At 43.6% G+C, this 23,387-nt stretch overlaps 1 protein-coding gene across 1 annotated transcript in view; it reads right to left on the bottom strand.

Moving 5' to 3' along the window:
• Positions 1 to 17,805, bottom strand: part of SHC4 (SHC adaptor protein 4) — a 71,829-nt gene extending 54,024 nt beyond the window's left edge. The window contains exon 1 of the mRNA XM_083183944.1: positions 16,641 to 17,805. Within this exon, the coding sequence (XP_083040070.1) occupies positions 16,641 to 17,204 (564 nt within the window). The 5' untranslated portion in view covers positions 17,205 to 17,805. The remainder of the gene's footprint in view (positions 1 to 16,640) is intronic.
• Positions 17,806 to 23,387: the final 5,582 nt, after the last annotated feature.

A 23,387-nucleotide genomic window follows, 5' to 3' on the forward strand; every position in this document is an offset into this window, starting at 1 on the left:
CTCTCGCCAGCACCTCTCCTCTGTCATTGATAAAATGAAATATTCAGTGGAGTAGGTGAGTCATGCACTGAGATCATATGATGATGAGTAAGTGTTCACTTGCCGCTGTGGCCTGTGCGTGGGAAGCTACTCTAAACTAAGATGAAAAAATCAATAGAAGAATTACTCAGAAGAGCGTAGAGGGCGATATTATCTTTTACTTACAGATCCAGGTATGTGCCTAGAATTGGAATACGAATCCTTAATCTAAGATCTAAAGCCGTATTCAATTAGAACCCAATATGCATAAATATAATGGTAACAATTATAACATGTAGCTTCCAGTACACACAGTACAGGGGATCAGGATGATAGGTCAACAATATACAGGTCAACAGCCAATACAGTTGGTCGAGGCTAAAATGTCGACATTGCCAAATTGTCAACATGCACTACGTCAACGATGACAAAATGTTGACATAAGCAAAAAGTCAATATGAGTTTTTCTCCATTTTTTTTTTGGGGGGGGGGGTTATGCTTTAACATCCACATGTACTTGGGAAACCAGTAAACTATGCTGAGCACAGTGTTAGTCCCACCACTAATCCCTAAACCTAACCCCCCCCCCCCCCTCCCAGGCCGCACATTTGCCCACCCCGCATAACTCGCCATTCGGGATGCCGGCTGTTGCCATCCTGCTCCATTTCATGGTTACGGTTCTGGTCTGCTGACAGCAGTCTTGCATCAGTATATTGAACGCCGGGATGCTGACCACATCCCAATGTTACACTAATTGGTGGTCCGCATGCTCGGGTGTTGATGTTGACACCCAAAAAAAGTGGAAAAAAAATTGTCAGCATTTTCATGTGTTGACCTTTTGCTTTTGTTAACCTTTTGTCACTGTCAACCTAGTGGAAGTCAACCTTTTGTCAATGATGACCTTGCGCTTGTCAACCTATTGACTGTCGAACTAGATACACCCCCTTCATACTAATCGCATGTGTCTCCCGAAAAGAACTGTCCGTCGTGATTAGTCTCTGCCCAAGGAGTCCCTCAGTGTCAGTGCAAATGGACACAGCAGTCACAGGGGATGTTGGGATTGATCTGATTGGATCTCTTACAGTTGCATTTCAGTAAGAAGCCCATAGGCTTCTATTGGGTAACAACAACTGGTTAGAATTAATCTGGCATTCAGAAACAGGGCGGGTTCTCTACTGGGATATGGTCACTAGGTCAACACCATTAAGACTGGTGCCCCGACTAGGCATGTCGACCTTTTGTCTGTGTCAGCCTAAGGCCTGACAACCTTCAATGGTTGACCCAATGTATGTCAACATACATTGGGTCAACCATTGAAGGTTGACAGGCCTTAGGCTGACACAGACAAAAGGTCGACATGCCTAGTGATGACAGGGTCAAAAGGTCAACATAGGTATTGGGCCAACATTGGGAAAGTCAACGTGGGTTTTTCACATTTTTTGGGAGTCAACATGTGCCTACAGGCGGTATTTCATGCCCTACCATCCATTTGGGTGTGGAGGGAGAATATAATAGTGTGCCGAGAGTAGAACGGCAGCATGGCGAGCTCATTTCCCTGAAGTATGGCGATACGGTATCTATGTCAACATTCGGGAGAAAAAATGGGAAAAACCCATGTTGACCTTTTGACTGTCGACCTTCTCGATTTCGAATTAATGCTTGTGTCGACCTTAGGCATTTTGACATGTTGTCTGTGTCGATCTAAGACCCGTCGACCTTCATTGGTCAACCCAATGTATGTTGACCTTAATTTGGTAGACCCAATGATCCACACCCTCTCTCCTAATATATCTGCAAGCGGTTCTACTGTATATTACAACCTATTGCTCAGTTTGTGGATTTTTACTTTGAGCCTTTTGTGAGGAGTAATGAAAGTTATTTTATTACTTCAATTATGTGACATAATAAGGAATAGTTTTATCAAAGTTTGGAGAGAGATAAAGTATTGACCAATCAGCTCCTAGCTGTCATTTTCAAAAGACAGCCTACAAACTGACAGTAATTAGTTGGGTGGTACTATCTCTACCTTTTCTCTCTATTCAAGCTTTGTTAAATCTAACAAAATCTTTTTCTGCTTTTACCAAATCTGTATTGCATACCTCCCAACTGTCCCGAATTATGTGGGACAGTCCCACCAGGGGCCGGCAGTGCACGTGGTGGGGGAAGGGCAGTTGGGAATCCCCCATGTCAGTGTGTCTATTCACTGAGATAGGGGTCATGGTCAGCAGCTCACGGAGAGCTGGCCATACCCCCAGCAGTGACATAAATGGGATCATGGCCTGTGATTGCGGCATTGCCCAGCCACGCCCCTTTCCCAGAGGTCATGCCCTTTTTCGGGAGCACTCCCAGGCCATACATGGGGGTCCCACCAGGGGAAGAAGAAATTTTGGGAGGTATAGTATTTGCAGACACTACAGTGATAGGTGGCAGCGGTGTGACAAGGAGATTAGTCCACACAGCTGGTCAGCTTAACTGGGGAAGATTTATTATCCATATATAAATAAGTTACACAGGTTTAACAGCAAGCAGGGCCGGCACCACCACTAGGGAGCCTTAGGCATTTGCCTAGGGCGCCGGCCACTGGAGGGCGCAATTTTAAGCAGGTCCCCCCCCCCCCTGGATGGAGGTGAGTGGCGGCAGCATCCGCAACTTCCCCTATGTGGACCCGTTCCCCTGCCCACCCCTGGCGTTCTTCATCCCCCGTCACCCCCCACCCCTGACAACCCCCCCCCCCATTGAAGGACGCAGCAGCATCCCGGCACCCCCCCTGTGTGGAGCGGCTGGCCTGCTGCCGCAATACCTGGACCCCCCCCTTCCCCCCCCCTGTGTGGAGCAACCAACCGGGACCCGGTGCCGGCAACCTCGCCCCCCCCCCCCGTGTGAAGCGGCTGGTTTGCCACCGCTATGCCCGGAACCCCACCACAACCCCCAGGGGAGCGGGGGAGCAGGTGAGGGAGCCGTCACCCCCCCCCCCATGTGGAGCGGCTGGTCTGCCGCAATAACAGGACCCCCGGGGAGCAGGTGAGTGCCGGAGCACCCCCACCCGCCTGGGGCGCTCCGATGTCTGGCACCGGCCCTGACAGCAAGCAGAGGTTGTAAGAAGTTTCCAGTTGCAGCCATAAGTTTGCTGGTGCTTGTGGAGCAGATGGCAGGCACACACATTATATACTTGGGGGTGGATTGGCAATAGACCTTAAAGGGAATGTAACCATATCACTGAGGGGAAGGGGAATTGGGAAGGCCATACACAAGCGAGATAGTATATCAAAAAGTTTCCACAATAATACCCCTTTCACATCACACCAAATTTCCGGGTTCATGACGGTTTCTTGCTTGTGCCGGTGCGTTGTGAAAGGGGTTACCAGTTATAGCTAACCGGTAGAAACACGGCAATACGAACTGGGGTAAAAGACGAGTTCTAACCGGTTTGCTGTGTGTTGCTGTGCAGTGTGAATGGGTTAAACAGGTTGAGCGACCTGTTTCCCGTTCACACTATGGAGGAGGCAGCGCCAACTCTAAGAGCTGCCTCCTCCCCCGCCACCGATGATGCACCGACGCTCCACCAAGCCCCCACATGACGTCAGCGAACCGTCAAAATCTCCATTTCGCTTATGCGATCTGAACAGACTGCACATGCAGGGTCGCACTGGGACAGAACCGTTTCAAAGTCCCAGTGCGACCCTGCATTTGCGGTTTGAAAGCGGTATAAGTTATTGGTGATTCTGTCAACCCGATAGGATAGGGTATGTTGTTATCACTCTCGTAAAAATGGTGCTCCCCTGAGAGTCAATTATTAGTAGATGGAGATAGATTCCCCTTTGTAAAGCGCAACGGAATATGCTGCGCTATATAAGAAACTGTTAATAAATAAATAATAAATAAATAGAAAGGCACTTTTTGTTGGGGGCACGATCTTAAAGAAAATGGTAGAATATCAAATATAACTTTTATTAGTAGAAAGATAAAAATTATTGGGATGGACACCTGTATCAAAAACACTACAACCACAATGCACAAACACAAATAAACACAAAAAATCCCAAAAGTCACAAAACCCTAAACATGGATAAACACACAAAAGTACACAAAACCCAACACAATAAGGGTCTGATTTGAATACCTTTTCGGCTGTATGTGAGAGGATATGTTCGTATACATCCCCTCGCATGGTACCGAGGGGATTCGATGGCGGGGAGGCTGACATTCGGCCATGTGGGTTTTCAGGGCTTACTAAGAGGTGAACGACCGTTGCTTAACGAGACTTACGGAATCACCCCCTAAATTTGCTCCCAAATGTAAGGAGACAGTGGACTGGTCACTGGTCAGTTAAGGTGTAAGGTGGATCATAACCACCTTTACCTTATAAAAAAAACGGCAATATATACAATATATTATATGTCTCTGGTGAAAACAATCAACATATTTTGTCTGTAAGAATGCTCAAAGTGGTTGATTGTTCAGTGTTATGTCTGGCTTATAGCAACAGGATAACGACAGACAAAATTGTCTAAATATTATTAATGTGACACACATTGCCGGCGAAATATACAATAACTGATTTACCCTTAGGTGTCTAAGGCAAATCAATATAAATAACTTATGGTGTGTACACACGTTAGATGTGCCTTAAGATCCTATCCACGATCTGATCAGATAGGATCGTGGATAGGATCTTAAGGCACATCCGATTTGCATCCTATCTTGACTATATAGTGCAGATCTGCACTATATAGACAAGGCAGCCAAGACTTTCTGGCTTCCGATACGTGAACGCGCATCGGGATCGGATCGGGATCGCAAGGGTTAAAACCCTTGCGATCTGCATCTGATGTTGATCCGATACCGATCCGATGTTGACTATATCGTCAACATCGGAAAGGAAATCGGACTGTGTGTACACAGCATAAGTGTCGGTCTGATAATCAGAGTTATTATTTATCTACAATTTTTTATATAGCGCAGCTTTGTATCTGCTTTACAAATGGAAACAGTGATAGAACAAACTGGGTAGTAACAAACCGACATAGAGGTATAGTTCACATGAAATTAGATTGTAGTATGAATTTGTTTCAGTGAATAAAATGGCAGGCATTATGTTTAGTGCTGCAATTATATGGGTATGACAGAAAATAAATCACAATGGTGCTTCACATAATTTAAATAGGTACAGACAAATAGATGTGTGAAAAGTTACCCATAAGTGGGTATGACTGCTGCTTCTCCTCATGTGCCTCTGCGCGGGGATCCGTACCCCAATTCCGCTGAATACAGTATGCTGGAGGGAGTCAGAGAGACCTCACTGATATTGGGTGAAAGTATGATTGGACATCTGCTGTCCTGGTCTCCCAGAAGTGGGTCCTGGTTAGTGTAATCACCAGTGCAGGAATTCTCCCTCTGAGTTTCCCTGGATGAGAGTATCCAAAAGGGGTGACGGAGAAGACTTGGAGGAAAATGTGCTTTTCTAACATAGGGCTGGAATGCTGCTGCTTCCCACTGAATCCTACATTGTGGATCATTCCACTGAATGTGGAAGGGGAAACAGATTTAACGCTATTTATTTGTTTATTTCTTTTTTGAGAGATTTAGAAGGATATTCAATGTTGTCCGGATCTATTCAAGGCGGCCATTTTCGGATGGCTTTTCCGTCAATGCGGTTTCAACTTTGTTTGAAGTTGAATCTGCATTCTTGGGAAAATTTAAAAAAATGGACGTGTTTTCCACTAAAACCCCCAAATTGGCAAATAATTTGCTGATCCATGCTTTTCTAATTGTGCCGATTTTTCCGAAAGTCAACAAATCGTCACTTGGATTGAAAAGGTTGAATGTAAATTTGACCGGCACGGATTGAATTACCCCCCCCCCCCATAAATTACATACATATGTGTTTGTATGAAATAACTTGAAGATTGCACATAGATTTCAATACTGATAATTATACTAGTGGGTACACATCTATACAATCCCTGTTTTCTTGCGACTGTTCGAATGACCGTAGACCCGTCGGACCGTCCACAAACAACACACCTCTCTTTGTCATTAACCCTTTGAGTGCCAACAGAGATGTTCAAATGATCTGCTAAACATACCAGCATCGCTCACATTTGTTGTATACATTCAAATAAATAATGTTGTGTAATAAAAGATATTGGGTGAAATGTAATAGGATGAGAGATTCAGAAAGTGAGAGATTTGGAAAGAAATCTCCCGATTTTTTTTTTAAAGCTGCAATCATTTACACTGCAATATCAAACTGGTTTTGCAGTGTAAATGATTGAGGCTTTAAAAAAACCTGGAGATTTCTCACCAAATCTCTCACTTTCTGAATCTCTCATCCTATTAAATTTCACCCTATATTTCCTATATAAGGTAAACATTACAGGTATTTAATATAAATGCAAATGTTTGCTTGTCAATTTTCACACCTATTTTGACAAATTCACTTGGCACTCAAAGGGTTAAATAAGACTGATGTATTTTTTTCTCATTTCACAATGAAATGGACAAGTCCAGCAACTACTGTACACCAGATTGTGCCTATGAAAGAAAACCTCTGAATCACTGATGAGATTGAACCATGCATGAGTCACTCCATTTAATTCAACTTCCGTAAAGGTCGGTCTGTTTTTATTTAATGCAAGAGATAAGTGCCAGGAAGATCTGGTATCCATACAGTGTCCCAATGACTCATGCTCTGTCCACGCTGTAATATGCAGCCATTTTTCCAATTCCACCTTCTGACGTTTACTAAAATGTACTTGGTTTTAACAATATAATCTACAGTTAACAGAATAATAATAATAATCATTTTAATAATACTTATACTGAATCCATATCAGTTCAATTTTTAAAGATGACCTCCTGGAGACCCTGCAAGTAGAGGGCTCCAGGTGGAAGATGTACGGGACAGTATGCCATATGCATTGTATAAGCCCTGCCTTTTTGTAGCATGATGGCATGTTTAGCGGTATTAAGACTCAGCGGCCAGGCCATGATTGCATGGTTGACACAAATGAGTGTACAAATATGAAGGGCCTTATTCAGCAAGAATTTCTAATCAGAGAATTTTCACTGTACATATGTTCCCAATCTGGAATTTGACTGACAGGAAGCCAGAGTTTGGAGGTGAAAACTTGCTGTTTTCTGGGTGTGTCTGAAAAAATGCAGGCATGCGCACTCTGTGACATCAGCAATGACCACTTCCACCAAGTGGAATAACAATGGCACTGCAGCCCTGGGTGAATTGGTGCTTTGGGTGCGCATGGTCTTTGCAGATTCCAATGGGACTGGCTGCCCGTATGGAATCTTCTGAAAATGTCCCTCCAAAATGTCTGTCGTCTTGCTAGAGGTCCCACTGGAGAGATGAGTAGATGCTGGAATTCCTACAGGGTAGCGTGGTGTAATGGTTAGCATTACTGCCTCACAGCACTGAGGTCATGGGTTCAATACCCACCATGGCTCTAACTGTGTGGAGTTTGTATATCTCCCTGTACTTGCATGGGTTTCCTCCTTGTACTCCGGTTTTCACCCACAATACAAAAATATACTGGTAGGCTAATTAACCCTAGAATGTCTGGGTGTGCGTGTACATGTGGTAGGGAATATAGATTGTAAGCTCTACTGGGGCAGGGACTGATGTGAGTGTACAAATATTCTCTGTAAAGCGCTGCGGAATATGTGTGCGCTATATAAGAAACTTTGGTACTTATGTAGTATCTGGACGCCCGATTTTTTGATTGTATGCCTTAACTTAAGGCATACAATCAGATGCGATGCGATCGACCCGATTTTCCATAGGATTCATTGTAAAAATAGTCTTGTTCATTTCCCTACTATCCAAGTGGGCATCGAGTTGGATATAAACCTGTGGCGAGCGAAGCGAGCCACCGAGCCTGAAGCGTGGCGAGCGGACGCAGATTATTTAAAATGTATTCCATGTCACCAAAATAATCCGCGTGCGCTCGCCACGCTTCGGGTTTATATCCAACTCCATGCCCACTTGGATAGTAGGGAAATGAACAAGACCATTTTTACAATGAATCCTATGGAAAATCGGGTCGATCGCATTGCATCGCATCTGATTGTATGCCTTAAGTTAAGGCATACAATCAAAAAATCGGGCGTCCAGATACTACATAAGTACCGAAACTTTTAATAAATAAATAATAAATTGCTACCAGGAAGCTAGAAATATATATTCATATATTGACCCTGGCATTGAGCATGTAAACCCCTGGCTACGAGTATGTAACTCTTGTCAATGAGCATGAAACCCCTGGCAATTAGCATTGTATGGGGGGGGGGGGGGGCGGCACCAGATTTTTTGGGGGGCAGTTAGATACAAAAAATTCTAGTTACGCCACTCCTTCCACCCTATCTCAGTTGCAGATGAGTGGAAGCCTCAGACCTACTGACAAATGCACAGGTGCCAAAAACGCTTAGATGGTGGAGGAATTGAATATGGATATGTGAATGGATAGTGACAAGCTCAAAACCAAAGGGCTAATGCAGCATGGATTACTGATGTGAGAATGCCCCTTGGCAATAGCCCTTTGGTGTGGAGTAGCCTACGCTTAAAAAACTAGGGAAGGCCCCTGGTATAGGTGGAAGTTGTAAAGGTTGACACCAAGTCAGAAGCCTTGGAAGAAATTGTGGAGTTGTTGAGAATAAGGGAGACTTGAGGGGTGGTGATGGCTATGGAATGAGTGATGTAGATAAGCTTTATTTTTAACATGTTGAGATTTTGGTGATGGCATCCATGTGTGACATCCATGTGGACAAAGCAGAGAGATTTGGTCACACAAGCGGGAAAAGAATTAGATGTCTCCTAGGCATAACAGTTGTACTAGTAACCCATACCTCCCAACTGTCTCGCTTTCTGTGGGAACGTCCCGGCTTTTGGGGACGTTCCCACGGAATACGGGACAGTTGGGAGGTATAGGTTACTAGTACCATTGTTTTGGGGGCAGGGGTGGGGTTGTTGGGAGTTCCCCCTGTCATCAGCTGAGCAGTGGTGAATAGAAGCTGTGCACATGCGCACAGCATCTATTCCTGTAGCCAGAGGGGCTGGGGGCATGGCTGGAAGGGCCCAGAGCCTCTGGGCCATGCCCCCAAATGGGGGTGTGGCCCTGCGAAATGACATATTTGAGACCCCCAAAATTACGGACACGCACAGTTGTCCCTCCTTTTCACTCCTTAAAGTTGGGATGTATGGTAGCCACTTATCATATTATCAAATTAGTTATTTAAGAGGTGCACGTGGGGAAAGGTGATGGTCCTTGTGGGTTAGATTGTGGGAGTGGAGGGGTGAATGTTTCAGAGGTAGAATGCAATCAACAACATTACAGATTTCTATGAGTAAGAATAATAATTATATTTATATAGCACTCTTTCTCCAATAGGACAAAAGACGCTTAATAGATACAATTAATGTAATACAGTACATGAACAATGAAGTACAGAAAAGCTTTTTCATAAACTGTAGAGAGCATGGAGATACTTAAGGGAATTCTGGAAATGCTTGAGTAAACAGGAAAGTTGTGAGTCTGTTTTTGAAGGATTCTAGAGTTGAGGCCTCTCGAGCTGTGCAGGGAAGTGACTCCCAAAGTGTCTGAGCCGCATGGCTAAAAGCGCGAGCTCCAGATAAATTATGGGAGATTCCTGTTACTGTTAAAAGTCCTTCATCTACAGATCGCAGTAATCAGGTGGGACAGTATGGAATCAGAAGCTGCTTCAGATACCTTGGCCTTATTAATACATTATTATTATAGGTCAACACAATGGTCTATATGCACAAGGCCAACACTGGAAAAACGCCTACACGGAATAGCCTACATGAAGTTTTCAAGTTTTTTGGTGTCATTGTCAACACATAGGCATATGGACCAATTTGTGTACCGTGTCACCTAAATTTGCTCACCAAGCTTCACTACAGCTGCACATTTTACGGTTCCCAGTCAGAGTCTACATGGATGGTAAGGTATGAAAAAGTAAAAAAAAAACCCGAAAAAAACCTTATGTTGACCTGTTCAAATGTTGGCCATATGGTGCCAACCTACTAAATTTTGACCTAGGCATTGTCTATCAGCCATCCGGATACCAATTATTATAGTACGGTAATTGTTGTGTGATGACTTAGGGGGTATGGATCATTGGACAGATAGCAACTAGGTCGACAAGCATTAGGTGGACACCACTAGGTCGACATGACTGAAGGTCGTCATTTATGCAGGAAGGTCGACGTGGCTGAGGGTTGACAGGGTCATTAGGTCGACATGCATTAGGTCAACATGGGGAAGGTCGCCAGCAATGTTCCCTCTAATTTTACGAAGGCTGTGTGCGGCAAAAGATTTTGGCTGCGCAACTTTGGAAGGAAATTGAAATTTTTGTGCGTCACTTATATATAACTGGAAAATGACATTCAGCATTTGTGTTAACTTTACTTCAAAATGATATTAAACATTCAAAACACAGCACACAATGTAGTTAATGGGTGAAACACACATTAATTGAGTCCACAACTGCAAAAAGGGACCACTGCTGCTTTGTGCGCTCTGTTGTCATGTCTGTGCGCACACTTGTTGAGTTGTGTGTGCGCGCACGTGCGCACAGCTTAGAGGGAACACTGGTCGCCAGTCAAAAGGTTGACATGGGGTTTTTCACTTATTTTTTTTTTCTTGGTCCCAAATGTTGACCCTGTCATCATGGACTGTGAAACATAGCACTGCGTCCCCTCGCATGGCTCGCTACGCTCGGCACACTATTATATTCTCCCACCATGCCCTAGTGGATGGTAGAGCATGAAATACTGCCCGTTGGCACATGTTGGCTAAAAAAAAAGAGTAAAAAAACCCATGTCGACCTTTTGACTGTTGACATTCCCCATGTCGACCTAATGCATGTAGACCTAATGACCCTGTCGACCTAACCCATATCGACCTTCAGTCATGTCGACCTTCATGCATGTCGACCTAATGCTTGTAGACCTAGTGATCGTATCTTGACTTAGGCAGGGTACATATTATATTGATATATCACCAATATATTGAATATCACCAATAGGCGGATCCACAGTTATTGCGGACGATTTGGTAAGCATACACGTTTACCAATCACCCAGTGAATGTGTGCTGATATCACCAGGGCAGCCGAGAGGAATGCCGGGCCCCGGTAAAATTTTGGGGCGTGGCCTAAGTGTGTGTTGTGGGAACCTCCCACACTTAGGCCACGCCCCAAAATGTTTAGAGGAGGGTGAAAGAAAACTCTAAAAACTGTAATCTCAGAAGCAGCACACACCTACAGCATGTGCTGTGCTGACTGCAGGCTCAGCATGACCTCTCATGCTGTCAGTGAGACACTCATGCTGAGCCTGCTGTCAGCACAGCACATGCTGTAGAAGTGTGTGCTACTGTTGCTACCCGGGAGGGATGGAGGGGGAAGGGAGGGTCAGACCAGGGCCCCTGCGGGGCCCCTTCAGCAAGTGTGGGCCCGGGTAATTAGTACCCGCTCCCCCCCTCTCTCGGCTCCCCTGGATATCACAATATCCATGCAGCCAATGTAAAAGTGGTCGGCGGTACACATATCCAGAAATGCTGATATGTTTACATTGGCTGTGCTGTAGTGCAATGTGTCTCGGAATTACATCATTCACCGACATAGCAAATGTACATACCTGACGGAATGATTTCATTCACTGACATAGCAAATGTACATACCTGACGGAATGATTTCATTCACCGATATAGCAAATGTACATACCTGACGGAATGATTTCATTCACCGACATAGCAAATGTACATACCTGACGGAATGATGTCATTCTCCGACATAGCAAATGTACATACCTGACGGAATTATGTCATTCTCCGACATAGCAAATGTACATACCTGACGGAATGATTTCATTCACCGATATAGCAAATGTACATACCTGACAAAGCATTGCAGATATACTGCTCAATCAATAAGACAGGTATATGTATTAGTGTGTCCCTAGCATTAGACCGCATCTGAACAGTAGAATGCCTCTTATGCTGGGTACACACACAGATATATATCTGTCCAATCTGTCTGTTGAGAACAAAAATCTGGAAATTTATATGAGCAAATTAAAATCAAATTTGCTCCCAAATGATGAAAAACAGACAAAAACAATTGCTTGGAAACATTTGTTGTATCAGATTGATTTTTTTTTTAAACATCTTTTGTATTGAGGCACTGTATATTATATAAAATAAGTACAAATATATGTATCAATACCAAATAGTCATCTGTTTTTTTTACAATATTAATTTACTTCATTAAATCACATTAGTAATGCTATACAGTTCACAAATTCAATTATACAGAAGTCTACACATCTATACGATAGATAGATAGATAGATAGATAGATAGAGGGTTAATGGTTTGAAAAAGGTACAAGCATAGGTGTGCGCACATTGAGTCTTATGGGTGCACAGGCACCCCCTAATGCTGTGCCCACCCTCATGAACACCTCCCTACCAACAATACCTTTTACCAAAGACTTTTGCTTTTTAGAACTGTATTCCATTGAAAGAAGTGCCCATCAATCAATTATGTGTGTTTTGCATTGTTACTTGTACCAGACCATTGTCATATCACTACATATCATCCATATATGTTTTTTACTTTATTTGCATGTATTATTATACTGAGAGCCGTTTTATATTGTAGAGAGTGCCAATAGATGATGGTAGACACGCCTGATTGGCGCTGTTAGACACACCCAATGGGCGGTGTTATACATGTTTAAGATGTGGTGCTAGGCACACCCCTTTGACGGTGCACCCCCTAATAAAATGTGCTGCGCACGCCTATGGGTACAAACAATAACAGCCTGCTATGTTATACATTAAACGTTAAGTAATTCAATATTTAAATGAAAAACGCTCTCTCCCAAACCCCCCCCCCCCCCATGTAAAATATTTTATGTTTGGGTAGACTCAAAATCTATGGGTGGATTGTGCCTAATATTGAACAGTCTACTGTGGAGGGAACATAGTTTACCAGGAATGTTTCAGCATATTGTCTAACTTGCAAACAGAAATGTCTAACCATCAGACATGACAACAAGCAATGGTAAAGATCCGCCTCTAACTCTCCACATCTATAGTGGGCTAGTGGCTGGAAGCAACCCATAAGAAAGGTTCTGTTGGGTGACATATACGCCCTATGGAATATATTTAGAAACACTTCTACATACCTTGAAGAAGGCTAAGTTTTGCATGATTTTATGAGTGCAGTAAGTAAATATTTTACTTCATAGTCTGGAAACTTGGGTAGCCACTGTGCCATTCCCCTAGTGGGAAAAGAAAAATCTAATATTATCATAAAATGTTAGTGATAACAAGTGAAGGCTTTTTTTCAGTATAGGGGGCCTGGACAAGAAAGTATCTATTGGGGTTTCCCAGTCTGTGTTCCTTATTCTGGTTGACTCGCAAGGCTGCGAATCCCCACGACGATTACATTTATACACCCCAAGTAGGATCAAGACTTTTTTTCCAGCCCTCAAACTTATTATAGATTTGTTTAAAAATAGGTGTATGGTTTAGCTTATATAGATCAGACATTCAACTGGGACTTCTTCTTGACTTCTAAATAAGTAAAATAATCTCTGGCACATTTGAATGAGGTGTCCCTGGTGAAACTGGGCAGCAACCAACTATCAGTTAGTGAAAGGGCAACTGACTTATGTAGGTTCATTTTTATTTATACCCACCAGATCACTATCTATTAGGACATTCCTTAATTGCCACTAGAGCAGCAGCACTGGAAATGCCTGACCCTCCGTGTATGTAAAATCCACTATGCTATTCAAATGGAAGCACTGGAGTTGCCCTACTCTTTTGTTGCTTCCCCCCCCCCCCCCCCCATTTTTCTTTCTGTATCGTACCCCATCTATGGCCGGAATTCAATTGAGAGCAGGAAATTGAAATCCCTGCATGTTCTTCCTGTAGTCATAGGTTTTGGGATTCAGTGGCTGGACTGAAAATAAGATGCACAGATTCCTATAGAAATCACAACATCTTTTTTCACATGCCTTTGGAGCAAGTCTGATTTTTCCTAAAATTGAAATTTTTAGAAAAAAATCATTGGTACTTGGTCTGGGACACCGGCAGAACTCCCAAGGACTAATTAAGCAATTGTCACAGGCAGTTGTCTTTTTTTTAGCTCCAAGAAGTCTGCAACCATTTTTTTTTAAATGTAATACCGCAGGTATTGGGAGGGCGCATCCCCGAGATAATCCAAAACTGGGCGCGATGTATGCAAAGTTTATTACCCCGCTAAACCTCGCACCCAATTGAATTCTCTACTATGCTTTTTTTATTTTTTTTATTTAGAGCAATCTGGGATTCTACTTGCACAAGTGGACATGGGCATCCCATAAATGGGTATGTGCATGTGTGTGTATCACTTTCATGCCATGTGTTAACTGTCCTATTAAAGGGGGATAATAGGCAACAGTGGGCCCTTCAATGCCCCGTTGACCCATTCCAGGAGGGACAAAATGCTCTGCCACTGGACTTCCTTGCCATTGGCAGTTGCAGACTGGGGTTGCAGCAAAGTCCAGAATTCAAATAGGTATGTAACTGGAATGCAGGGGGTGCTCACTGCTTCCAGGGACCAGTAATCCTCCTGCAAAAAAACTGTTATTTAAAAGCTCAAAATCCCAACTTGCCTCCCACCACCCAGGGGTGCCTTGGATACCCCTGGGCTTCAGCCCATGCCTTGAGTGCCCTGGAGGTACAACTTCCTCTGCGCCCATGGGCTAGGGCATGTAAATAATCCTTTATCTAGCAAAGAAATTATAGTCAAGCTCAGTGGCAAACGCAGGATTTTTAGAGGTTTTCCATATGTAATCCAAAATCTCCCACTCTGCAGCACGTTGGAGTAAGTAGGGGAGTTTGGGGGAGTGGTAACAGCCCTGAATATTGGTCTTTTTATACAATGGATACAGTATGGAACACAGTATCAATATTTAACAGTATAGATGGGCTATAGTATAGGCTGTTTCAAACATTTAAATAAGATAAAATTGTCAGGAAATTTTTAAACCTATAATAATAAATAAATTCACAAACATAATAGAACCAGTACAGTACTGCACTTTCTAATCTCACAATCAATCAGTCTCCTGTCTCCTGGCAGCTACTCTCTGGTCCATTGCAATGTTTGAGGGCTCAGATCCCCACATACAGTAAATGTGGTAGAAGAAGCTGGTACACTAGGCATGTGCAGCTCTGTTCCTTACACTGCATGGTGTGGTGGCAGCTCTATTGATCATATTATATACCAGTGCTATTTTCATAATGGAAGGCACTTGCCAAAAGGAGGGGGGTTTCCGGGCAACCAGAAACACCCCCTGCGTTTGCCTATGAAGCTGTATAAGTCTACAGCATATATGATTCTCAGGGGCAGATTTATTAAGCTTGGAGAAGAGATAAACTGGAGATAAAGCGGAGAAAAGGGAAAAGGAGATAAAGCAGCAGCCAATCAACTCCCAACTGTCTTTTTCAAACACAGCTGATTGGCTGGTGCTTTATCTCCTTTTACCTTTTCTCCACTTTATCTCCAGTTTATCTCTTCTCCAAGCTTAATAAATCTGCCCCTCAGTCACTTAACTATAATACAAATAACCAATAGCACCCTCGTGTCATGTTCCAGGGTTTACCACCCACTCCTACATCAGCCGGAACCTGTGCAAGAGGCAGCAAACACTAATCACTAAAAAGTAAAGGCAACCAACACATTTCCAGTGTCCCCAAAGCAGAGATGCCCCAGGCCTGTGCCATTACCAAGTCCCAAGTAATTACAGCAACGTTTCTATGTGATATTCCAAGCAACCTCTCTTGTGAGCACAATGGATTTTTAAACAGACACAGTATCTAACTGAATAACAAAGTCATACATTGTGCACGTTACCCAGGCAATGCACTAAGCTTCCCTGATACATACAACAGTGTAATGAACATATGTATTTCATATAACATGGGGACAATGCTTAGTACAGTATGGGCATCTCATCCCGTAGGCACATACATTAATTACAGAGATGCATTCTCTTAGTGCTTTATATATCTTTTACCAACACGTGACATATTCTCTCTCCAAGATGATTATGATTACTATTAATTACTTACATTATACATAAGGGGTGAGATGTAATAGGATGAGAGTATCAGTTTTTTGAATGCGGCAATCATTTACACTGCAAAATCAAACTGGTTTAGCAGTGTAAATGATTGCCGTTCAAAAAAAAAGAATTAAGATTTCTTACCAAATCTCTCACTTTCTGTATCTCTCATCCTATTAAATCTCACCCCATGTGTGCTAATCCCTATGTGATAGGTAACAGACCTGGCTTTACCACTGAGCACCGCAGTTACAAGGCTGAGAGATGCTCTCTCCCTCGCACATCCTATAGATGAGTGTATGGTAGTCCAGAGCAGTACATAACAATTCAATATATGGTATGTCAGTACAGATTCTCCTATTATATAGAAACTACAGCTTGTACTGTACTACACATAACCCATACACATTGATGGTAACAAGATACTATAGATGACCAAGTAACAGTACAAACATTGCAATATATACTCACTTTTACACAGTAGCACAGGACAGGGCCCATTCTCACATGCTGTGTGCAGCTGGTCCTCTCATCAGGTGGAGAGTTCTCAGTTTCTGGCAGCAGCGTACAGACCTCTTGGGGTTTCGCATTCATGTCCACATCCTGCCTTACTTGAGAAGAGCACATGTAGCTGTTGAAAGTTATCTCAGCAGAAGTTGGGCTGCTCGGAACGGTGACACTGTCTGTCAGTTTTAACCTAGGAACTTCTTTTTTCCCCAGAGAGAAGTGGCGAAACCTCCTCAGGCTGGCGGAGCCGGATAACTTAAATTTAGCTATTTTGGGTATCAAAGTGCATAGTGATGCTGAGCTGTCCTGTGTCACCAAGGTGATGTTTTCAACTGGCATAAAGGAAGTACCAGTCGCAGGAGGGTTGGCATAACCTTTGGCATTTAAAGATGGGCTCTGAGCACATTCTTCTGCAGGTGTTAAAGAGTCATTCCTAAATCGACTGTATTTTGCTCGTTGAAGCATTACTGGGTATCTTAAGAGCAATTCATGCAGAATGTTCCCACTTTGCTGACTGTGTTCTTTCATCGCCTTGTTTCAGGTAACATAATGGACTTTTTTTTAAAACAAAAATGAATCCTCGTCATTACACAACAGCCCAGTAGGTCTTGGATCCACCCTCTCTCTTGTATTTTTACAGCATTATTAGATTACAATGCACACAAAGAGGATTTTTAAAAAATTCTATATTGTTAGAAAATTTAGCCGTCCTTGCGAACTAGTGAAACATTATTGGTCCACGTAGAGAACAATCCATACGAAACTCGTCACACACAAAAAAAAATAATTGTGAAAATTGCACTATTTACATGCCAAGCTGTGTATTATAGTTTATATAGTCAGCTGTGAATGACGTGTAAGCAAAATAAAATTCCAAGGGGAATTCTGATAGCTGAAATAAAGGTCCTTGCTTCTTTCAGGAATATAAAGTGAGACAGCTTGTAAGTCCATGTATCCAGTGTTAGCAGCTCTCGTTCATCTTCTGCACAAGCCATGGCACACTGGCAGCATCCTGTGGTTGGGGGCGTTACAATTTTACGTGAATGAACTCCACTGAATGAAATGCTCCCTATGTTTGCACACTATCAATCTATGAATGAAGCTGAGAAGGGCTGTAATTGACTCATGATCCTGAGGGTGTTCAGTTTTCCTCCAATAGGAGAATAGTAGGATGACTCATAAAGAAGAAAAACACCAAGCTACTAGTTACAGCGCAGATGTGTGCCTGTGTGCTTGGCCTTGTACTGACTACGTGAATGTGACAGGGAGGTTTAGGAGCATGTATAGGAGTATGCAGCATGTGTTTGTGTGTGTGTGTACTGTGTATAGGTTATGTACAGTATGTATGTGTGTGTGTATGTGTATATATATATATATATATATATATATATATATATATATATATACATGCACACTCCTATAGGTAGATTAAAAAAGAAAAAAAAAAAGAGTATTTTACTCCAGAGACTTCTTGCAGCCGAACCCCCATGAGCCACCTGGGTGCTTCCTGCGATATCACATGTGGTCCTTTTGCATGTGATATATCGCATGCAATCCCATTCCCCATTGCCGGGAGGCTCTCCGAGTCAGTGGTCGGATGTACAATCAGGTCCGATCTCCAACTCTGATCTATTGCGCACACGACTGCACAACGGATCGGATCAGATGTCACCTGCAATTTGGCCACTTTTCAACTGATTTTTCATGCCAATACGTCGGAATCAAGTGAAAAGTTGCCACACCAGACAAGTGTATGGCCAGCATTACACAGATTGTTCCAGACTGTATTTTTTTAATTGTGCATCAGTAGATTCTTAAGTCCCATATAAACTAGTCAATATTGTTCACAATATTGCTCAAAATGGGTTTTCTGAGCGATATTGTTTACAGTATCACCTAGTGTGTACACAACATATCATTAACGACCCTCTTCCCTCGCCCGAAAATGTTTAGACGAGGTCCTTCTTAATGACAGCATACTTGCCTACTTTTGAAAACTAATTTCAGGGAGATTATAGTTGGTAATAGAATTGCTCCACCCAAAGGGCATGTCTAATTCCATATATGTCGAGATTGTGAAAAGAGAGTGTGAACGTGTCACCTAGAAGCGTGGGTGTGTACTGCTACATCTGAGAGGAATCATTTAAAATGACTTAGATCCAAATGTAGATGAGCCCCAAAGCAGTTAGTAAGAGCTACTCTAATTGGTAAAGTGCTGGGAAATGGTGCTGATGATTTAGTGTAAATGTATCTATCTCTCATTCCTTTTTTCCCCAAAAAATGTAACAGTGTAATGTGGGCTAGGTGAAATGAGGGAGATTGCTAGACTAATGAGGGAGATTGCTGCTTTCAGGAAGTCTTCTGCAGAATGGGAGAATGGAATGGGTAGGCAACTATGTGACAGTCATGCTCCCCCCCCCCCCCCCGCCCCCCCCCCCAGCACCCAAGTGCATATAAACTTGCCGATTCTGGCACCCCTCCGGGTCCCCGCTGCCACCAATATCAGCGCTGGCGGGAATTCATTAAATGTGTATGGGTCTTTAAAGTTAAAACACCAACTATTATTATATTAGTTATATTATATTAGTATATTATATATTATTATTTGTCTGCAGATTTTATTAAAACAAAATAAAAGGTACTTTGGGGTAGTTTCTCGGCGCCACTTACGTAGTCAACGTAATGTCCCTGTCGCATCAGCGTCGTGTTCCCACAGCCAGCGTGGTCAGCGTCCCTGTCAGCATCAGCGTTGTGTTCCTGCAGTCAGCAGAGTCAGCTTGTGTGTTCGTTCGCGTTCGGTGTGAATGTGTGTCTGAAATACCCCCACTATCCACGTCAGCCCGAAGCGTGGCGAGGGGACGCGGTACGCGTTCTCCCGACCTGTTCATACCCCCACTATCCACATTGGCGTGGAGGTGATTTTATAAAGTGAGCCCGAAGCGTGGTGAGTGCAGCGGAAAACGAGCCCGAAGCATGGCGAGTGCAGCAAGCCCCGCGAGGGGACACGGATTACCTTATGTGTATTCTGTTTCCTCTTTTGGGGCTCGCTTCGGGCTCATTTTCCGCGTGCGCTCGCCGCGCTTTGGGCTCAGTGGCTCGCCACACTTTATAAAGTCAACTCCACGCTGACATGGATAGTGGGGGTATGAACAGGAGGACGCATATGGCAACCGCTCGCCACGCTTCGGGCTGACGTGGATAGTGGGGGTTTTAAATGGAGGCATTTGCCAGTATGTAACATGGAGCACTGGCAAATGCGTCCTTTATTGTGCATGAGACACACTTGCGCCCGCAACCTGAACACCTAACCCTGATCGTCTCCCTGAAGTGGACACGGGCAGGGTTGCCATACCCTGCTGCATGAATTACTGTGACGCACTTGCGTATGAGATGCTAGTGCACCCCATGCAGATGGAGCGCCTCTCTGCCGGTGTCTGCCAGGGACCTGGCGGTTACCGGCGCTGTATGAGAGGTGCTCACTAGTCTTGCTAGGGACGCACGCTGTATGAGAGGCGCTCACTAGGCTTGCCAGGGACACTGGGTACAGAGCTAAAGCTTGCGGGGACAGTACAGTGACCATGCAGGGCTGCCACTGGGACACTACGCTGACTATGCTGGGCTGCCGTTGTCTGATAACTCATCTCCAATTCATGTTTGTGATGTCCCTTCAATCTGGGGACCATAAATCATATTTGGTGGGATTGCCCCCGCTTGTCAAAATTTTGGTCTGAGGTTAGTCATGTTTCCCAATGAATCCTGTGTATTCCTCTATTCACAAGTTCCAAGTTTTGGCTACTCAATCACTCCCACACACCACTAGGAGAATATAAACAATTTATCTTTCGCCATCTCTGTAAGGCAGCTCGATCAGTCATCCCAGTCCATTGAAAATCCACTAAACCTCCCACATGTAAAGATTGGTTTACAAAGATTGATTAATTTATGTCAATGGAGGATATTTTATACTCCTTCCTAGATAGGCCTTTTAAACTTCTCAAATACATGGTTGCCCTGGCTGGAATACAAGTCCTCAGATGATTATAAAACCTACATGTCCTCTTGCTAATATCCTCAATATTCCTGATTTATTTACAATATGGGGTACTTGTGTTGTTTCACGGCGGGAGTTACACCGTCAGCGTAGCGTCCCTGTCAGAATCAGCGTAGTGATCCTGCGGCCAGCGTAGTCAGTCAAAAGTAGGTAGTGTTCCCACAGCCAGCGTACTGTCTCAGATGTATGATATGGCAGGTGTGAATTTGTTCCTGAAACACCCCCACTATCCACGGCAGCCCGAAGCTTGGCGAGCGCAGCGAACCCCGCAAGAGGATACGTTACGCCACACTATATAAAATCAACTCCACGCCGACGTGGATAGTGGCGGTATGAAAAGGTCGGGAGGACGCATAACGCGTGCACTCGCCTCGCTTCGGGCTGCCGTGGTTAGTGGGGGTTTGAAAAGGAGGCATTTGCCAGTATGTATCATGGGACACTGGCAAATGCCTCCCATGCTTTTGGCTGCCATGGATAGTGGGGGTATCAAATGGAGGCATTTGCCAGTATGTAATATGGAGCACTGGCAAATGCCTCCTTCATTGTGAATGAGACGCACTTGCGTCCGCACCCCCTCTTCGGACAGGGGGCACACGTGCTACAGAACCCCTAACCATGTTGGCAGGGTTGCTGTACCCTGCCGCAATAGCTATTCAAACGCAGGAGCGTCTCATTGCTGGAGCGTCTGAGACGCTCCTGCATCTCAAACAGATGGAGTGCCTCTCCGCCAAAGGGAGGGGATCATGCTGGCACTGGCGGTGTGAGAGAGGCGCTGAGTATGCTTGCGAGGGATGCTGGGGACAGAGATGCAGTTCCCGGCAACAGTACGGTAGTTACTTGTGTAGTTCCACGGCGGCAGCCTATGCTGATAACGTAGCTTAGGCTGGCACCGTGAAACGACACAAATAAGGCAGCCGTTGGGCTATGCTGATAACGTATTATTAGCGTAGCTTCAAACGTAGCCTAAGCTGCCGCCGTGAAACTATACAAGTACCCAATCTGGTGATCCATTCTTTTCCCCTATCCTTCCCCCCTTCCCTGCTTCTCCTTCACCTTTATCTCTCTAGGGCCAGATGTACTAAGCTTGAAAAGTGATAAAATGGAGAGTGATAAACCATCAGTCAATCAGCTCCTACCTGCCATGTTACAGGCTGGTTTTGATGTATTAAGGAGCTGATTGGCTGGTTGTTGCCCTCATTCTTTATTTAAATTTTTCTCTGCTGTCTAACTGTTTAATTTTTATGTTGTTTTGTTCTTATGTTTGCCTCACTATTTTTTTTTCTTGAGAATTGTTGCTATTTTCAGTTGACATCTGTATATCATTTTGGTACTGTATATGAATAACTATTAATAAAAACAGAAAATTAAAAAATTAAAAAGTGATAAAATTGAGAACCAGAAACCACCAACCAAGTTGCTTCTATTTATAATGTTTAAACACAGGGGGAGATGTACTAAGCCTTGAAAAGTGATAATATGGTGAGTGATAAACCAGCAGCCAATCAGCTTCTAATTGCCATTTCAAAGGCTGTTTGAAAAATGACAGGTATGAGCTAATTGGCTGGTGCGTTATCACTCTCTATTTTATCACTTTTCAAGCTTAGTACATTTATGCAACAGCCTGTAACATGACAGTTAGGAGCACAGATGGTGTAACAGTTAGCATTACTGGGTAAGATTCCCACCATGGCCATATCTGTGTGGAGTTTGTATATTCTCCCCGTGCTTGCGTGGGTTTCCTCCGTGTACTCCGGTTTCCTAGCACAATCCAAAAATATACTGATAGGCTAATTGGCACCCAACCAAATTAACCCTAGAATGTCTATGTGTGCACATGTGGTAGGGAATATAGATTGCAAGAAAAAGAGGAAAAAGACTCTGTTTTTTGGGGCACTCTTTAACTTAGATTACGCGTGGTAATCTATATGTACATTAGTTAGGTACGTATGTTGGGTAGATGTTTGGCGAGGTACACACTATCAAACTTGTCACTTTAATGGTAAAATTGCAGATTGAGGCCTCTTATGTAAGAGTAGATGTCTGCAGAAAAATAGGAAAATAAGGGCAGTACCTGTAGTTGTATGGTAACTGTAGGTTGCTAGTTCTAGTACACAATGTGTTGGGGAGACGTGGGGATCCTGAGTGGGGTTCCCGAAATTCCCCTGGTTTGAGTGAGTTTACTAAGATTTAACTTTTAATCAATACATTAAAATATTGGACTAGACAAACATGTAACTAGACTTGGACACACACACATACATAAATAATAACATAAAAAAGCAGTATACGTTTTTTACAACTCCGTGAATTGTGGCCTGACGCCGTCGATCCCCTGTTAATTCCGAGGAAGGGGTTTATGTCGGCTAGTATCAATCTGACCGGTTAAATGCATACAGACACATGATTTCACACAGTGTTTCCCAAAAATCAATTTAAACAGGATAATGTATCTCTTGGGTTCTATGCTTCTCAATATTGTTACATTTATTTTAGCAACATTTATTCTGCAGCATTAGCTACTTGATGGAAAGAAAGTCCAATGATCATATGCGTTTCTAGGGATCTCCCTAGGAGCAAATGATCCTGTTTTCGCCACGGAGGACGTATACATGCAGGATTCACTGTCCTGATACAGATGTGGAGGTCGCATTAAAAGGTGG

Source organism: Crinia signifera, chromosome 4, assembly GCF_055691185.1.
Source record: "Crinia signifera chromosome 4, ASM5569118v1, whole genome shotgun sequence".
Taxonomy (NCBI): domain Eukaryota; kingdom Metazoa; phylum Chordata; class Amphibia; order Anura; family Myobatrachidae; genus Crinia; species Crinia signifera.